At 42.5% G+C, this 18,380-nt stretch overlaps 1 protein-coding gene across 1 annotated transcript; it reads left to right on the top strand.

Moving 5' to 3' along the window:
• Positions 1-191: 191 nt before the first annotated feature.
• Positions 192-12,324, top strand: LOC139973852 (serine/threonine-protein kinase ICK-like). Its single transcript, XM_071980726.1, has 11 exons — positions 192-292; positions 2,140-2,194; positions 2,996-3,117; positions 4,553-4,632; positions 5,160-5,292; positions 5,963-6,134; positions 6,921-7,088; positions 8,072-8,595; positions 9,063-9,193; positions 11,138-11,150; positions 12,045-12,324. The coding sequence occupies exons 1-11, from the start codon at positions 192-194 to the stop codon at positions 12,322-12,324; spliced, it is 1,779 nt and encodes a 592-aa protein (XP_071836827.1).
• The last annotated feature ends 6,056 nt before the right edge of the window (positions 12,325-18,380 follow it).

Genomic DNA, 18,380 nt, shown 5'->3' with positions numbered 1-18,380 from the left:
TTCTGACCAATTATGTAGTTTATGCCAGGATATTATTATTACCACTTTAAATAATACTGTACTTGAAAACAACATTTTTTTTTCGTGGATTTGGTGATGTAGTAAATGGTTCAATCAAAATACTTCAACAAACAATGGCTGTGATAATATTTCCCCATGAGAAAACATATATATAGAGCAGCTTTATGATAATGAACCGATACGTGACCCAGCGCCAGCTGGGGGATGGAACGTACGGCAGCGTCCATCTCGGGAGGAGCGTGGAGACGGGAGAAATGTATGCTATCAAAAAGTAAGTATCCATGGTTACTTGTAACCTGTCTACAAGTTCAAAAGTAGTAAATTCTAGAACGCTTTTATATGCAAACATATGTTACTTTAAAAAAAACTGCCTCTTTGTACTAGAAAGTAGATTTGAAATTTGTTTTGGTGAGAGCAGCATAGAAGGAATATTTATTGTTTTTAATCTGAAGATTGGTTGGCATGCCTCAACCTCATTATCGAGCTGGGTCATTGTCCCAAGGTGGTCAAGTAATAAATTTGTCAGATTCGCCTGGAATTGTTGATTAAACTCCAACAATATATTTGAAGAAAAAAAAGGAATGGAGCATTTTCTATGGTGATTTCGGTTTGAAGCAATTAGAATATGATTATGAACATTAAGAACTAGGTACAGTGAGTAAAGTTGCTGCAAGCTAGCTACCAACGTTAAAATACTGCGACACGATTGGATTTTTGTCAATTTCATAGTTTTCTGGGCGTTCCTGGTTTGTGAGGAATTAATATGGAAGGGAATTATTATTGGTGTTTGAAAAGAATTTTCTATCTGACTTAAATGTTAAAATATACTGTGTAAAGACTAGGCAAGTTTATAAAGCCAACTTATTGTATTAAGTTTTGTGTAGTACTGTTGTTTGTACTGTCAGTATGTGAAGGATTCCTGGAGACACGAAACTAGATTAGCAGAGAGTCGAAGCAAGGGTAGTTGGGAGGGATCCATTTGTAATGTGTTATACTGTACAATGCTGTTCATACATGTATACAGATGTATTACAGAGTGTCAGACACGGTGCCATACTGTAGGTTAATTCTGTATCCTGGTACAATACGCAAAACGAATGGATTATATGTCCGAGCCTCGGAGGTACAAAGTATGATCAGAGAGGAGTGGAGGGTAGCCTTTTGGCAAAACAGATTGTGTAAAGTCCTCATAACTATTTTATAATCAAACCAAGATTAATCATAAATTTCATATCTTTTATGTTTAACATCATCGCTTGCTAAATTTTTAATCCAGATTTAGTTAACTCCTCAGTGAAAATCTGTGAAAAGTCAAAAGGTGGGCTAGGGATCCAGTTTGACAAAACTTTGTGTTTAATGTTCTGTATGACTTCTCTCAGGTTCCAGCGTTTCAAATAGCACCGTAGTCAGTTTACGAATGTAACACGGTATATCGATGCATGTGAAGAAAGCTTTATACGCACTGCACTGCTGTGGCTACTGTACAGTTACATATTAGCTGTCAATCAATCAATATCAGCATAGATATTAATTGGTTTTCTTCCTGCTAGCTAGACTTTACCTTGCGTCATATAACATGGTTTGTTTGTTGCACGGAATAAATCGAGTACAGGGTTGTACAGTACTGTATATATATATATATATGTGGAGTGTTTAAGTTTTTAGGCTTTCCTCTCTGAGTAACGCCATAGCATACGGTCTACTTTAATTAGAGTGTCTTGGGTTGCCATGGTGATATTGAAAGGGTAACATAAATTGTGATTGTATGGTCGTTAGAAGAATGCAAGCAATATGTATGAAATAGGAAAATATGAAGTTACATAAACAAATAATACTTTTTCCTCAGTTGTTCAGGAATGACAGGCTAAACTTTTCATTATTGGTTTTTGACATGATTTGTCTTCTTTTTTTTTCACTTAAGGACCATTTAAGAGCTCTCTTGTAATTTGAAATCGTTTAAACACTTTGTTATTAAATTTTTGTAAAAGTGTTGTAAATTAAGTTAGTGCAGAGATGTTATGCTGCATATAATATATGTATTTAAGTATTAAAAAAAAAAAATAGGGCGAGAACCTACTGTAACTTTAAAACAATTTTTCTCTGTTTTGTTTCTAACAGAATGAAGAAGAAATTTTACTCATGGGATGAGTGCATGAATTTGCGAGAAGTGAAAGTGAGTGCATGCCAGATATTTACTTTGTTTCCCTGCTTACCTATCTCCTCATAACCGTAGCACACTCACTCTGCCCTTTCTAGTGTGTGCTGGGTAAAACTATTAACGTCATACCCCCTCTATTCCAACAGAATAATTGGCTTTCCTTAGTTGCTACAGTGTACATCATCTTTCTCCTTTCTTATCTTTCTCTCCCTCTCTTATAAAAATGTCTCTCAAATTGGACAAAGTTTCTATTTGCATGAATTCGATTCTGGTAATGGTATGACACAAAGTTGGCATTTAAAGAGTGAACCAAGATGGAGAGAGATGTTGGTTGTTTCCAATGACGATGTTATGGCAGAATTGACCACAATCGTTTGTGCCTGCTAAGCCCTGCTTGCAAAGAAGTATAAAAAGACTTGAGGTCTGTTTGTGGTGCTTTGATGTTGAAGGGATAGGTTAGGTGGCAGCTTGTGAAAAAAACCCACATAATTTAGAGTTTGTAAATTTAATTGAAGAGGGTAAAAGTTCAATTCAGGAAAGAAATTGACATCATTTATCGGTAATGAAGTTGAGAGAATTTACGACAGTTTTGATAAGCTAAATGAAATCGTTTTTACAAAAGTGTGACAGATACCATGATATGATTTAAATTTTGAAGCTTGTGGTACCAGTAAACTTGAGTTTTTTATTTAAGTTGATTTCCAACTTGGCATTTTATTTCATGTTTTCTTCTTTTATGGTTAGTTCTACATGTCGTGATAAAAAATAACTCTAGCAACTATTGACATTTTCTTTTTCTGTTGTAAACCTCTGCAGTCTTTGAAAAAACTGAATCATGCCAACGTCGTGAAACTGAAGGAAGTGATAAGAGAGAATGACTACCTCTACTTTGTCTTTGAATTCATGAAAGAAAATCTATACCAACTAATGAAGGACAGGTGAGTCTGTGAATGATAGACCATAGAGATACAGTTTTAGGGAGTAGCTTGTGCATTGCAGCATGTATGATGTCAGCCATTTTTGTTCAACTCAGCGATTTCTTGCAGATGTAATCGGGGTATTAAAGAGTCTAATTATGTGCTACCAACATTTGTAAGCTAGGTAGAGTTGAGTGCATATGTAGAATGGAGGATAGCAAGTATTGTCATTCATAAGTACCCAAACCAGTAAGTTGGGGGATTATGTGTTATATTGGCTTTTTTCAAGTTATTGGTATTTTTCAGGTTCGGTCAATCTGTTAAAGTAAATTTGTACTTGATCTTTCATTGCTCTTTTATGCAAAATATATCTAAATGAGTCATTTGATTTCATGACTACATTCTTAAACTGGAGAGGGTCATCTCCACAGTTTTACTGATTGACATTTGATAACAAGAAATCTTCTAGCAAACTATATTCAACATCTTCAGCAAGTTTGGTCCAATTGTCTGCAATGATACTACCAAATGCAAACAGATGCTTTAAGAAAAGTGTGAATGGAACCCAACATGATCAGTGGCCTTAGTTATCTATCTATCTTGAAAGGTTGTTCAGATGAATTGTTGTTTGAAAATTACCAGCTGCAGTTCATGGTTTACCATGTAAGAAACACATGTGGATGTACATTCCAGTCGCGGAGTACAATTTACACAGTAGCAGTTTCACATATGAATGTACCTTCCAGTCACTGAGTACAATATTACATTGTAACAGTTCCACATATGGATGTACCTTCCAGTCACTGAGTACAATATTACACAGTAGCAGGTTCACATATTTATGTACATTCCAAACACTGAGTACTGTATTACACTGTAACAGTTTCACATATGAATGTACCTTCCAGTCACTGAGTACAATATTACATAGTAGCAGTTCCATATATGGATGTACATTCCAGTTGCTGAGTACAATATTACATAGTAGCAGTTCCACTTATTGATGTACATTCCAGCCGCTGAGTACAATATTACACTGTAGCAGTTTCACATATGGATTTACATTCCAGTCGCTGAGTACAATATTACACTGTAGCAGTTTAACATATGGAACTGCATTCCAGTCACTGAGTACAATATTACATAGTAGCAGTTCCATATATTGATGTACATTCCAGCCGCTGAGTACAATATTACACTGTAGCAGTTCCACATATTGATGTACATTCCAGCCGCTGAGTACTGTATTACACAGTAGCAGTTCCACAATGAATTGCCTCTGTATGTTAGGGTACCTTATGTGCACAATTCAGTATAAAGTTTGAAGGAAGAATTTAGTTTGATCTTTGCAACATATGGTTTGTGTCTCCTATCATAGCCAACTTTTATTCACTTCTCTTTGCAATATTTAATATTTATTATGCAGTCAAACGTGTCATCTGTTGCTTCATTCCAGAGATAAGCTGTTTCCAGAATCATCTGTACGTAATATTACATATCAGATCCTGCAGGGGATGGCATTTATTCATAAACATGGTAAGTAGCATTCACGACGTGATGTTATTATACTTCCCAGACTGTCTCCTCTCCCTTCCTCCCCCCCCCCCCCCCCGCTTGGAAGCAAACTTGGTAGCAAACACAATCATACACATTGTAAGTTGTTTTATGTCTGTATGTGTTTGTATGGTGATCTGAAACAATCAAGTACTTTGCTCCTCTCTTTACCTTTCTCCACTCTGAACAAACATCTTCCGGTTTCACCTAACCCACAAAACTTTCTAACCTTAAGCATTATACCCCACTGACTCACTATGAGGTCAACACCCACTTCCCCTTCCTAGTTCTCCATGAATGTTTTCATACTATAATCAGATTAAAGGTTAAGATGTTTTGGAGTGAGAGTACTATCTGGTGAAGGGAATCAGTTCTGATAGTCCACTTTATAACCCCATGTGACTCAGCTAGATAACCATATATCTTTCAAAACAAGTCTCCTTTTCACCAGCTGTGATCACAATGCGATACATCTACTGACTGTAATCTCTGGTTGTTGTTGTCCTCAGGATTTTTTCATCGAGATATGAAACCAGAAAACTTGCTCTGCATGGGTCCAGAGTTAGTGAAGATAGCTGATTTTGGTCTTGCCAGAGAGATTCGATCAAGACCACCTTATACTGACTACGTCTCTACGAGATGGTATGTACACCCAGTAGTTGCCGCAGGGGTCCTTAGTTCCAGTAGGGGTCCTTAGTTGGGGTCTTTAGTTCCAGTAGGGGTCCTTAAAAGTACCATGATCAGTACCTCTTCATTATAAGACACAATCTGGGCTCAAAATTTTTCCAATCTCCAGCAATGCATGCTCCAGTAAACAGAGCTCTAATAAGCAACTGTAGGAAGCAGAAAGATATAGTTCTGGTTTTACCAATGCCAATCTAATGAATCATTTCTGTCTTCTGTTATTTTTGTGTTTTCTCTTACTTTAGAAACAATGTCTCGGTGCTGATTCAATTCTTGAAATTTGCTTGGCACCCTTTTGAAAGCTGACAAATTACTGCAGTGCCCTGCCATTTCAATGAAATTTAAAACCCAGTTCAGTTTATAACTTGCCCCTCATGGTCCTTCATTCAAGCCCTCCCTTGATCAACCTGGAGTTAAAAGTTGTCTAAGAAGCTGCTATTACTGGAATTAAACAGGTTGACCCTCTGACCACTGCAGTAGTAGTTAGGCTTATCCAACACAAGTAAAATAGATACAACTTGACAACCCTTTGATTTAATGTTTTACACATTTTTCTGTTCTCCTTTCTTAGAGCAAACTAAAATAGGCCACATTCCTGTTACGTTTTCTGTTCTTCTTGTTGTTGTAGGTATCGCGCCCCAGAGGTGCTACTCAGGTCGACTAACTACAGCTCACCCGTGGATATATGGGCCATTGGTTGTATCATGGCAGAATTATACACACTTCGACCACTCTTTCCTGGAACCAGTGAGCTGGATGAAATATTCAGGATTTGTTCTATTTTGGGAACACCAACAAAGGTTTGTTTTGTATTCATTAAATATGACATACATAGTATGAAAAAACATACGTGGGAAATGGTGAAGTAAGTGGAAGTGGTGTCGCTAGGGGTAGGATCAACTTGTATCTTCATTGAGACAGTGAAAGGTTTATTCGTTCACTTGACCCTCCTCAATGTGATTGCGAAAATTTGCAACATTAGAACCTGTGGGATACTACTTATGGAAACTCTTGCCTGCACTTATTTGGGGCCAGTACAGATATAAATGAAAGAGAAACATAATGGACATTTCTCTGTTTGAGTTTCACCGATGAGCAGTCAGCAGATGATTGTGTTCCTATCTGAAAGAATCAAGCATACGGTCCCTAAAGCCTCACCTAAGATAGTATGAAGGCAGACATATAGCAAATCAGAGTTCGGGATTATGTTCTGACCACATGACAGCAACAGATAGATGAACATTGTGGAGTCATTAGCTAGACTATGTGAACTGGAAGTGTGTGGGATGTATCCCTCCCACACCCATTCTCTGTACTATTTCTTGGATTGCCACAATATTCGTATATTTTCATTATCCACTGTGTCGTTTGAAGCAGATGTTTTTGTTTCCGAATTGTTCTTCCCATTCATATCTCCTCCCTACCCCTTTCCTCACCCCTCACCTCATCCCCTCTCCTCATCCCCTCTCCTCATCCCCTCTCCTCATCCCCTCTCCTCATCCCCTCTCCTCATCTCACATATATATATGTTTTACAAGTTCCTGCCAAAGGCCTTAATTGAATGAACCTGTGCCTCTCTTTGTCAGGATGAGTGGCAAGATGGTCACCAGCTGGCTGCCAGGATGAATTTCCGGTTCCCCACCTGCGTCCCCACCCATCTCAGAAGTCTGATACCAAATGCAAGTAAAGATGGCATACAGTTAATGATTGATATGATGCTCTGGAACCCACAGAAGAGGCCGTCTGCTGCTCAGGTGAGTGTGACGCACAGGTCATTTAAATGATTGCATATATGGTTTGAGAGAAGAAGTATGAAAGCTATTATGGTTGACTCATATCACTACATTCTCCATACTGTAATATTGCGAGGAATTGCTAAGTGAATGCTGTGACAGATCTTAAGAGATTGTCGTTTGGTTGGTTTGGGCTGTTATAGGAAATCTCACGACAATATGACGAGAGGGTTGTTTTGTTATTAATACAAAAGAATCAATACGATTGTTCCATTTGTATGGTCAAAAATTGATCTTGGGTGGTAACCATGATGTTTGCAAGGGAGTTTGTAATAAAATATTGAAAGTCTGAAAAAAATTTTGATCTGGTTTGTGTCAAAAGCCACCATCTTCTAGTTAGGTTTGTAAACCTTGGGTACGAGATAAGGAGGGGCAGGGGGTGGGGTTAGAGGAATAGGGGACTTTTAGAGAGGTAGCTGAGAGGAAATATTGTCAAGAAACTGTTTATCGCATTTGAAGTAGATCAGAATATAGCATCAGTGGTTATTGATGTGACTGTGAATTGTTGTGTTTATTGTTGTTATGATAATACTTCATTATGTTAATTCTACACAAGCCTGCTGAATGGTTGCAAAGTCAACACAGGATTGAAATATCCAGTGACAAATTTGGTCAGTGACTTAACAGCAATAGGATCAATCTGGCCTTATCTGTTCATTATTTTTTCATTTTTTTTGACTATTTTTTTAATATTATTATTCAAATATTTCTTAAATGGAAATTTGTATTGGTTATCTTTGTATAGGTATTTAATGTGACAAGATATGAATATGTGAACATAAATTAGGACAGTGATGCAATACATCTGTTGTCACAGCTTTTGTCCAGAATAGGTAATCACTTTGAAGCTACTGGATGGCATTCCTACAGAGTAGGCTTTTGAATATTGCTTTTCAAAACTATCCATCTTATATTTATTAAACTTTGATGTCTCTTCTTTGCAGAGTTTAAGGTATTCATATTTTCAAGTCGGACAACATCTTGGTCCAAAGGTACCACCCAAGCAGAACTCTGTTCAGGGCAATGTTCTTCAAGCAAATACTCAAGCCAATGTATTACCCAAGGCACCCGTGAGTCACGCTAATGCGGCCAAGGAGATAACAAACCACAACTACTCGAGTAGTAAGAAACCGGACTCATATAAAGACACGGACTCGCTCTATAGCGAGAAAAGTCAGAGTAAGAAACCGCAAGTCCAGGATAGTATAAACCTGGACGACATTCTGAACTCCGTCGACAGAGGGAAGCCGCAGCCAGCCTTGAGAAAGGAGGACTCGAAGTTGACGAAAAATGAGAGCAACAAGCACGGTCTGAATAAAAGTGGAAGGAGGAGATGGGAATTGAAAAAATCGGACAGTTTTGAAGATTTTGACTTTGATACCAAGAAGGGCAGCGGTAAGATCGTACAGGGACACGGAATTACCCTGGAGAGAAAGAAAACCTTCGACTGGGAAGAAGACATCTTTGGGTAAGTAACAGCGAAATATCGGAAAGAAACTTGGTCTCAAGAAAGCCAATCTCTAAAATAAAAATCTCATTTTGACTGTTAGTAAGCTCATATGGATTTGTATCATATGCTATGCACTCCCAAAATCAGTTTAGAAAATCAGTGACATAGCTAATTATAACATGCACTAGAAATGTAAAAATCTACGTTTGTATTTAAAAAGTGTATTTAGCTGTACAGCTGCTAAAAGCACTGTCTTTAGTGAAGCACATGTAACTCAAATGTATTGTCCTTTACCCTTTCAATAGCCAGTGCACACAGAATATTAAACATATGGACATCAAGACTGAGAGATATGATCAAGTGTTATATGCCACCAATATATATATATATATGGACAGGATTTAAATATTGTTCACAAAATATATGGTAAAGTTTCTTCATAATTTTTTATTCATTTATTTATTTATTTATTTTTTTTCTGATAGGAGTCCAACAAATGCCAAACCAACCTTACCAAATATTGGAAAAGGCAACTCCAGACATGGTATAGACTCTGGCAAATCTATATCTACTTCTGCTAAGAAGTTTTACATGAAATCAGCTCGATACAAACCAGGTAAGATTCTTAACCTCCGTTATACTCTACATCCGTACAGTCTAGTCAGACCATAAGTCAGGTCATAGGAGCCAATTTTGAAAGCGAGCGTATTCAGTCCAACAGAAAGTGGTAAACTTAAATATCGAATATTAGATAGTTTTGAAGTTACTGAATAATATAAATTGTCTTTGACTCCTGCCTTCGTTATTCCTGTAATAAGTCTATGGGAAGTTGTGTGATAAGTCACTGTGGTCTCTACTAGGCAGGTATTGTTGGGTGGTTAGGACATTATGAGGTAAGTCACAATGGATCCCATACAGATCTTAATAAGTCTATGGGAAGTTGTGTGATAAGTCACTATGGTCCCTACTAGGCAGGTATTGTTGGGTGGTTAGGAGGACATTTTGAGGTAAGCCACAATGGATCCCATACAGATCTTAATAAGTCTATGGGAAGTTGTGTGATAAGTCACTGTGGTCCCTACTAGGCAGTTATTGTTGGGTGGTTAGGACATTATGAGGTAAGTCACAATGGATCCCATACAGATCTTAATAAGTCTATGGGAAGTTGTGTGATAAGTCACTGTGGTCTCTACTAGGCAGGTATTGTTGGGTGGTTAGGACATTATGAGGTAAGTCACAATGGATCCCATACAGATCTTAATAAGTCTATGGGAAGTTGTGTGATAAGTCACTATGGTCCCTACTAGGCAGGTATTGTTGGGTGGTTAGGAGGACATTTTGAGGTAAGCCACAATGGATCCCATGCAGATCTTAATATGTCTATGGGAAGTTGTGTGATGAGTCACTGTGGTCCCTACTAGGCAGGTATTGTTGGGTGGTTAGGACATTGTGAGGTAAGTCACAATGGATCCCATATAGATCTTAATAAGTCTATGGGAAGTTGTGTGATAAGTCACTATGGTCCCTACTAGGCAGGTATTGTTGGGTGGTTAGGACATTGTGAGGTAAGTCACAATGGATCCCATGCAGAGCTTAATATGTCTATGGGAAGTTGTGTGATGAGTCACTGTGGTCACTACTAGGCAGGTATTGTTGGGTGGTTAGGACATTGTGAGGTAAGTCACAATGGATCCCATATAGATCTTAATAAGTCTATGGGAAGTTGTGTGATAAGTCAATATGGTCCCTAGTAGGCAGGTATGGTTGGGTGGTCAGTGCATTGTGAGGTAAGCCACAATGGATCCCATACAGATCGTAATATGTTTATGGGAAGTTGTGTGATAAGTCACTATGGTCTCTCCTAGGCAGGCATTCGTGGGTGGTTAGGACATTGTGAGGTAAGTCACAATGGATCCCATGCAGATCTTAATAATTTACTTCGCTGCTCGCTTACCTGTCTCCTCACAACCTTAGCACCTCATTCTACCGTGCCTATAAAGTCCTGGTAAAATAATAACACTGTGCGCCCTCTATGACCGAACCCCCCCCTCGGTCACTCCTCACTACTCATTCTACCATTAAAAGTGTCTTCACGTGAATTTCTTGTGGATATATTTCCCTTGGATTTCGTCTTGGTTTTCTTTAGCGATCTTTGGAAGTTTCTTTCCTCGGATTCTTAGGAGTATGGCAGTCCTTTCCAGCCCGATAAGTATCCTTTTTTGTTGAAAGGGAGGGTTTTGGGGACTGTTTTTATTCCTAGTGCGTTTCCGCCCTTAGGTTTTGCGGGGGTAGCAGTTCCGCGAACTGCCTAGGTTTCCCGCCAATTTCCCTTCCCCACGCTATAGGCGTGTCGTTGTATTTTCATGTTCATAGCATGTCTACATTGTATTTCTATTCACGATTTCTTCTTCTATATTTCGCTCTCTCATGTTCTTTTTCAGCTTGTGTTGATTTTGTTAGGCCACTTCGTAGCGTTTTTCGTATTTTGCCGTTGCTAGGTTACGCTACGTACCTCTCCTCACCGTTATGTACCTTCCGTTCTCTCCCGTTCTCTTGTTAGTTTGCATTTTTCCGTAAGCTTAAGAGTTAGTCTTTCCTTAATTCGAGCGTTTTAGTTTGTCTCGTAACCAGCTGAAGTTTTTTTTTTTAACTTTTCGATGTTTCGGCCAGGCAGAACCTGGGTCGAACACGATTTGTGCCCTAAGTGTAGAACCTACACCAGACGGGACCCATGCCTGGTCTGCATAAATTTTTCGCCAGCCCAGTGGCACTAGATAGACCAGTGGCTTACGAGTCTAAGAAGCAAGCTTTAGGGCAGGCTGGACTTGATTCCTTAGGCCATCGGTGCCCCAGAAAAAGATATAGGAGAGACAAGAGAGAGAGAGAGAGGAGGAGGGAGAAGTGGTGAGAGAGGTGGAGGAAAGTGGCCAGGAGAGGGCCGAAGGAGAGGTGGAGAGAGAGAGAAAGAGTACCCCTAACGGTCCCGGCGACGTCCGGTTGATTACGGCCAGAGGGAAGGGCAGGAGCAAGGCTCCTGCCAAGAAAAGACCTCTTGAGAAGAGGCACGGCTCGGCCGGGCTAGAGGCAACGTCTCAGTCCGGGTCGCAGCAAAGAGTACCCCTAACGGTCCCGGCGACGTCCGGTTGATTACGGCCAGAGGGAAGGGCAGGAGCAAGGCTCCCGCCAAGAAAAGACCTCTTGAGAAGAGGCACGGCTCGGCCGGGCTAGAGGCAACGTCTCAGTCCGGGTCGCAGCAAGAGAGACCCACGGAGCGCGGGCTTCAGGCCACGGAGAGCTCGGGTCCGAGAGAGAGAGTACGACCGAGGGGTCGCTGAAACGGAGCCGGTCCCATAGCAGGCTCCGGGAGCCCGGGTCCGGCGAGAGAAAAAAAAAAAAAAAAAAAAAAAAATCCCACCGGAAAGGACAGAATGTCCGGGTCGAGGAGTACCGGCGTGGTACGCACACAGAGACGGGCTCCGGGAGCCTGGGTCCGGCGAGGCCCTGGGTCCGGCGAGACCCCGGGTCCGGCGAGACTCGAAGGGAAGGCAGAACCGAGGTTTCACTCCAGATCCAAAACCGCCCCCGGAGCCGGGAACCAGAGCTATACAATCGACTGCTGGGTACTCAGAGATTGGCTCCGGAGGGCCCGGGCCCGACGAGAACGGGGGCGCAGGGGCAGAAGCCCGGTCCGCAGATCTCCAAACGGGATCCAAAACTGGTCCCGAAGTCGGGAGCCTACGAGAGTAACAACATTTACAACTGCGACATTTACAATAACATTTACAACTACAACAACATTTACAACGAGATTAACAACTGCTAGGCCCCCAGAACGGGGTAGCAGGTGCAGAAGCCCGGCCCGCAGACCCCCTAACCGGAGCCGCGGCCGGTCCTGAGGCCGGGAACCGACGAGATTACCAATGCCGGGCCCCCAGAACGGGTTAGCAGGGGCAAGCGCCCAATCCGAAAAGAGAACCAGCCCCGAGCCAGGTTCCCACGGCAAAGGGAGAAATACTTATCCCCAGACACCGAACACAGACATCGGTGCCGAGGAGCGATCGCAACCCACGGGCCAGCCCGGCCGCGACACCACGATCAATCCCAGACCAAAGAATGGAACCTGATTTGTTCCCCGGCAAGGACGACCTGGTTTGCAGAGCGTCGGGCAACCTGTCCGGCCTAGACGACGAGGTCGACCCCTAGATTTCGGGGTTACAGAGGACGGTTACTCCCGCTTCCCAGAATAGGGGGAGTGCCCCCCCCCCCCCCCGGAACTAGCAGCTTGAGCGGCGACGACAGGTTCGAATCATTTGCGGAAAAACACCGCTACCACTACACATCCCAAATGTGTGTTTATTTATCGTGTACCTGCAGACACTCATGGGTCATATTCTCCTCGCTAATTATACTCCTCTCTAATCATAATTCATCGCCATTTGCCTAGGTTAAAATCTTACTTGTGTTTAAAAAAACACTGTCGTTTAAAACACTGGTGAACCCACTTCCAGAACATGTTAAAATGCGTAAGACAGGGGTTTCAAATCGGTTCTCATGACGTACAGTATTCCGTTTACTTTAAAACCTTGGCAAACTGCTAGGAAGAGAACTTTCTCGAGACTTGGCAAAGTGCCAGGAAACATGACGCTCATAGATCCTTGGCAAACTGCCAGAAAAAAAGGTACCACGTGGCACATTTGTTAAGAGAGGAGGGGGGGGCCAAGCAGCCACCTGGCGTGACACGTGTAAGCTCAATTTTACTGCAACGAGCTATCGACTACGTGAGCAATCCTATGGAATAAGCCTTTCTTCCTATTTCTTTGGTGAATTACCAAGACAAACGCGTTAGTAAGTTGAAAAAGGGGTAGGATACAACCCCCAGCAAGTTACAAGCGCTAACACGCTCCGAACATACAGCATGCACTTCATGAATAATGTTCGATGTTCCGACATCTTAAGCAGAGTCGTAGCACCTGATGGCCTAGTCTTGACTAGCCTAGGCGCTAGGTGGTTTCAATAGGAAGCTGGAAACCTTTACTGCACTACGAAATGGACACATCTCGACAGGAAGAGATTTGAGAAGTAACGGGTACGTTATCATAACATTCAATACGTGTTTAGTACGTTAAATGTGGTGTTGATAAAACGTTGACATAAGATGTCTATGAGATATTACGTTATATTAATGTTATATTAATGTCTTAACGGAAATTGTTTTGAAATAATAGCCCCTAAAGGGTTTCGGTAACATATTTCTTACACCTCTAATAACGCTATCATAGCAAAAGACTAAACATTTAGTAACGCCTTTGTGTTTGCTGAGTAACTCCCTGGACTCCATTAAACAGCCAGGATTTATGAGGTGGAATTTCTACAAACCCACCCTACACATCCCCTGTTGGGAGTTTGTTCCTGGTGAGTAGGGCTGTAGCTTAGTTAGCTCAGTGGTTAAACCCGGTGCCTTCCAATCAAAAGGTCCCCGGTTCAAGTCACCCCAAGATTAATGTATGTTGTCCAGTTACAGAGCTGTTGACAATTCATAGTCATGGACATTAAAATATGAATGTACGAGACTGACTTTGGTCAGCTTGCGGCTTTGATAAGCCAATGAGGCTTCTTCACAAGTTCCTACTTGCAGGATGATCTAAACTACATACACAAATACATACATATACTGTAGTTGTAAAAGCCACATAGCAGCAGTAGCATTGATTAAGACTCTGATGAAGCAAACTATCCATTCAGTACTCAATTTTTGGAGAGCACTGTGGTCAAGCGGTGTAGGCAGTGTACTGGTGATCTAAGGCTTGCAGGTTTTAGTCCTGGCCAGATCATTCTGTTGTTTCCTTGGGCAAGGCACTTTATCTCCATTGCGTCTTTCCATCCAGGAGGGATTTCTCTCTGTTTAACAGGTTATTGTTGACCAGGGTAATATTGCTAGCGCCTCTGGCTTCGTTATCGATAGATAGGCCGGCGCAGTTCAACCCTCAATATTATTATTAATATTATTTTTCATGGAAATAACCTCCATTAAACCTCCCTACAGGGTACAGCTTAGGTCTACATCATCAAGGCATTACTTTTCTTCAGAGGTTTTCTGATTGCAACTGGTTGATAACTAAAGGGGTCATCAGCAGTACTGTGGTACTGCATTCAGTACTGCGAGGGCTGCTGTACTGCAGGCGCTAACAAGGTCATCATACAGGCCACTGTCCTTGACTTCTTTAGCAGCATATACAGAGAAACCACTTTCCTGCACCACAGTGGCGTCAGCAGGGCAAAGGATCGGCCCCAACACTCTATTTGCAAAGATAACCAGGTTTCATGTACTTCCGCCTCGCTCTCAGGACTCCAGGGCAGAGAGATTGTGCCGTCTGGCATGGGAGACCCTCACCACAGCTGCAGAATCTGGCACGGCCCTATGGGTCTCCCATATAGCCAGAAAGGAGAGTGTGAGGGCCGATGCTCTGCCCAGGGGACAACTCGACCCCGACGAGTAAACCCTTCGCAAGGAATATGCGGTAGGTTTTTCCACATGCTCGGCATACCTCGGATAGACCTGCTTACGACAAAGGGCAACAATGGGCTGCCCATCTTTTGTAACAGGCGGTCCCACCTGCAGCCTTCCACATAGCGCCAGGTCCCTGCCTCGAGACGGACCAGAGGTTTAAATTCTTCCCCCCCCCCCTTTTTGGCATGATCAGCCAGATACTGAGGAAGATTCGCAGCTCCAAGGGTAAACTCATCCTAGTGGCTCCCTCCGGACCCTGGGTCCCAGGCCGCAGGTCCCACACGCAGGCCCCAGACGGGGACGCCTGGTTTTCCAGACGGCTCCACGCTGGGCATTAGCCCAGACATTGACCAGCTCACCAAAGGCATGGCTAATCGCCGTCCACGAGTCAGACAGTTAGCCCCCTCTGCGGGCCCTCAGCAGTGCTGCATGCCCTGGCAGGGCCGCTGTACGAATCAACGGGGAACGCTTCCCTGGCTGCTCTTACAAAGAAAACACTCTTCGTCATTGCGGTAGCGTCAGCGTGAAGGAGTTACCTCCAAGCCCTAACAACCAAACAGAACCACATCAGATTCGAGGGCCATGGGGCGAGGACGGTTCCAGACCCGTCCCCTATTGCCAAGAACCGGGCCTTGACTTTCTTGCCCGGGGACATTTTCTTTCCGGAAATCAAAACCCTTTCATCAGTGGCTGAGGACAAGCGATGGTGCCCAGTCAGGGCACTGAAGTGGTACTTAAACAGGACAGAGAAGTTGAGACAAACAACCTCCCTTTTCATCCTGCCACAACCACCTTAAACAGCAGCCGCCAAGGATACCCTATCCCGATGGCTAGTAGAGATGATCCGCCTGTTCACGATGGGGGGATACCCGGCCAAGAGATCACAACATCAGGGGGGCCTCGGCTTCCACAGCTCTCTCTGCCGGTATCCCGATACAGGACATCCTCAAGGTGGCAGCGTGGAAAACACCAACTACGTTCGTCGCCTGTTACTTACCTGACACTCTACACGCCGAGTCAGCTTTTGGTAGCGCGGTGATGCGAGGTCCGGTTGGTACTTGGTCCCACCCCTCGGGCCTCCCACCATCGGGCAGTGCCACTCGGTGCTAAGGTTGTGAGGAGACAGGTAAGCGAGGAGCGAAGTAAATATTCCAAAACTTACTGGTTTGGATATTTACGAGTGACGAGCTTACCTGTCTCCATTCCCGCCTCCCTCCCCCGAGGGGGTGGGACACAGCCGGATGGGGGAGCAGTCGTTCGACTAGGCTCACGACTCCAAGCACATCACCAGATGGACAGAGCCAACAACTACTAAGAGTCACCGGCCAGGTCTATCGGTGAAGGTAACTTTGCACCCTGTGTTTTTCATAGGCGTACTCACCTAAGTTGTCTTAGGGTTAGCAAACGTTGGGCCTTTACAGGATGAAGCTCCTTGTTAGGAAAAAGGGGTAGTTTCGCCTGCAGTGCTCAGGAGAGTGTCCCCCCCCTTACCCGCTGCGGCGGGGAGGATTACACTCTCCCTGCTAGGTAGGCATCAGTGCCTTTTGTCAAGGGCTCACCTTTGAGAAGTTTAGTCGACGGGAGTCCTTGGGGGTGGCCAGAGGATTCTGGCCACCCCTATTTCGGTGACCGTGAGGCCACTTTTAAGGAGTGGTCTCATGAGTAGTGAGGAGTGACCGAGGGGGGGGGTTCGGTCATAGAGGGCGCACAGTGTTATTATTTTACCAGGACTTTATAGGCACGGTAGAATGAGGTGCTAAGGTTGTGAGGAGACAGGTAAGCTCGTCACTCGTAAATATCCAAACCAGTAAGTTTTGGAATAGTTGTGGGAAGTTGTGTGATAAGTCACTATGGTTTGATACATGTAGGTCTGACTCAGTGTATGGGATGTTTCATGATACGGTCTACTGTGGGTTTTATACACAGATCCCATGGAGTGTTTAGAAAATAATCTTATAATTTATCATGTGTCTGTTTACATGGTCACATTCTGACAGTAAGTGTCCCATTAGTTTGAGATACTAATGTCTGAAAATAGTTAAATCCTTAATTCAGCTGGCTTTTACAACTGTTGTGGATGATCTGTTTTGTACTCTTAACCCAGTAATCTGTCTACTCAAAAGTTTTTTCTCTTCGTCCTTCAACCTTCTTAACCCTAATGTTTTATCGTTTTTATGCTCTAAAAAATAAATTAATTGATCAGGCAAATGTTCCCCGTACAACAACATTGTTACTATAAAATATTTCATTTTATTTTCCTCTTTTCTTTCTTGTCAGGTTTTAATCTGAAGAGTCCAAAGAAAGAGTCGTCTCATGGTCTTCCAGCCATAGTCAGAGTACCCTCCGGTACCAATGCTGCCAGGGCAGCCAATTTTCTAGGTAGGTCTTCACCATGTTGGGCATAGCCATTCCATCGCCTAGGTAACGGTTCTTATCTCCATTTTAAGAATTCTGGCTTACCCAAAAAAATATCTTGTGACCTGTCCCTTGATTGGTTGCACCTTGTTCTTAAATGTTAGCAAAACTCTGTAGTCTTTATTATGCGCGTAATGCTGGAATACTTTGATGGACTACCTCGAGACAGTGGTGACATTACCAACTTCCACCTCTCACTTAACAGATGAATTCTAACCCCTTTAATGAGCCTCAGGTGATATGTTCCAGTGTAAGGTACCCTGGGGAGATCGATAGACCAAGCAAAGAGTTATGTAACATCTTATATAAAACAGTTCAAGCAATGGTTACTGGTGTGTGAGTGGCAAGAGAAAGCTTCTGTGATAAATACTCCATTTTATCCCGGTAAACGTTTCTACAAGATGGCCATCTGGCTTTCTTTCTCAACCACTTGCTCGCCTTCTTCCCCAATATAACTGAAAGAAAAATGACCTTACGACCTTAAATCCCGTTTAAATTAACTGTCAGTGGAATTATAATACACACACACAGCCTTATAATGATAATTTATGATGTGTTTCCACGTAAGTATTTGACTCATTTTTTCCAATGCATATATATGCAATTCATCGCTTCATGGTTTTCTTTGCACTGAGGAGAAACATTAATAAAATTAAATTTCTAAATATCCTAAGTGTTATGCAGGCATAGAGAATGTGATTGAGCGTTTCAAGGACCGTGCTATGGAATGCAAATATGGAATATCAAATCTGGAACACAGTTTGCTTTTCGATAGAAGAGAAGTTTCCAAACTTGGTCTGAAAAATTATTTACAAAGTTTTGTCTCAATAGGGCCTGATGTGTAATAAAAGTCATAGTAGTATTCCTGTTGCATTAAACC

The sequence above is a fragment of the Apostichopus japonicus genome, chromosome 9 (genome assembly GCF_037975245.1).
Source record: "Apostichopus japonicus isolate 1M-3 chromosome 9, ASM3797524v1, whole genome shotgun sequence".
In the NCBI taxonomy this organism is placed as follows: domain Eukaryota; kingdom Metazoa; phylum Echinodermata; class Holothuroidea; order Aspidochirotida; family Stichopodidae; genus Apostichopus; species Apostichopus japonicus.
The sequence above is the reverse complement of the archived record's forward strand: the minus strand, read 5'-3'. Positions and strand labels throughout refer to the sequence as shown.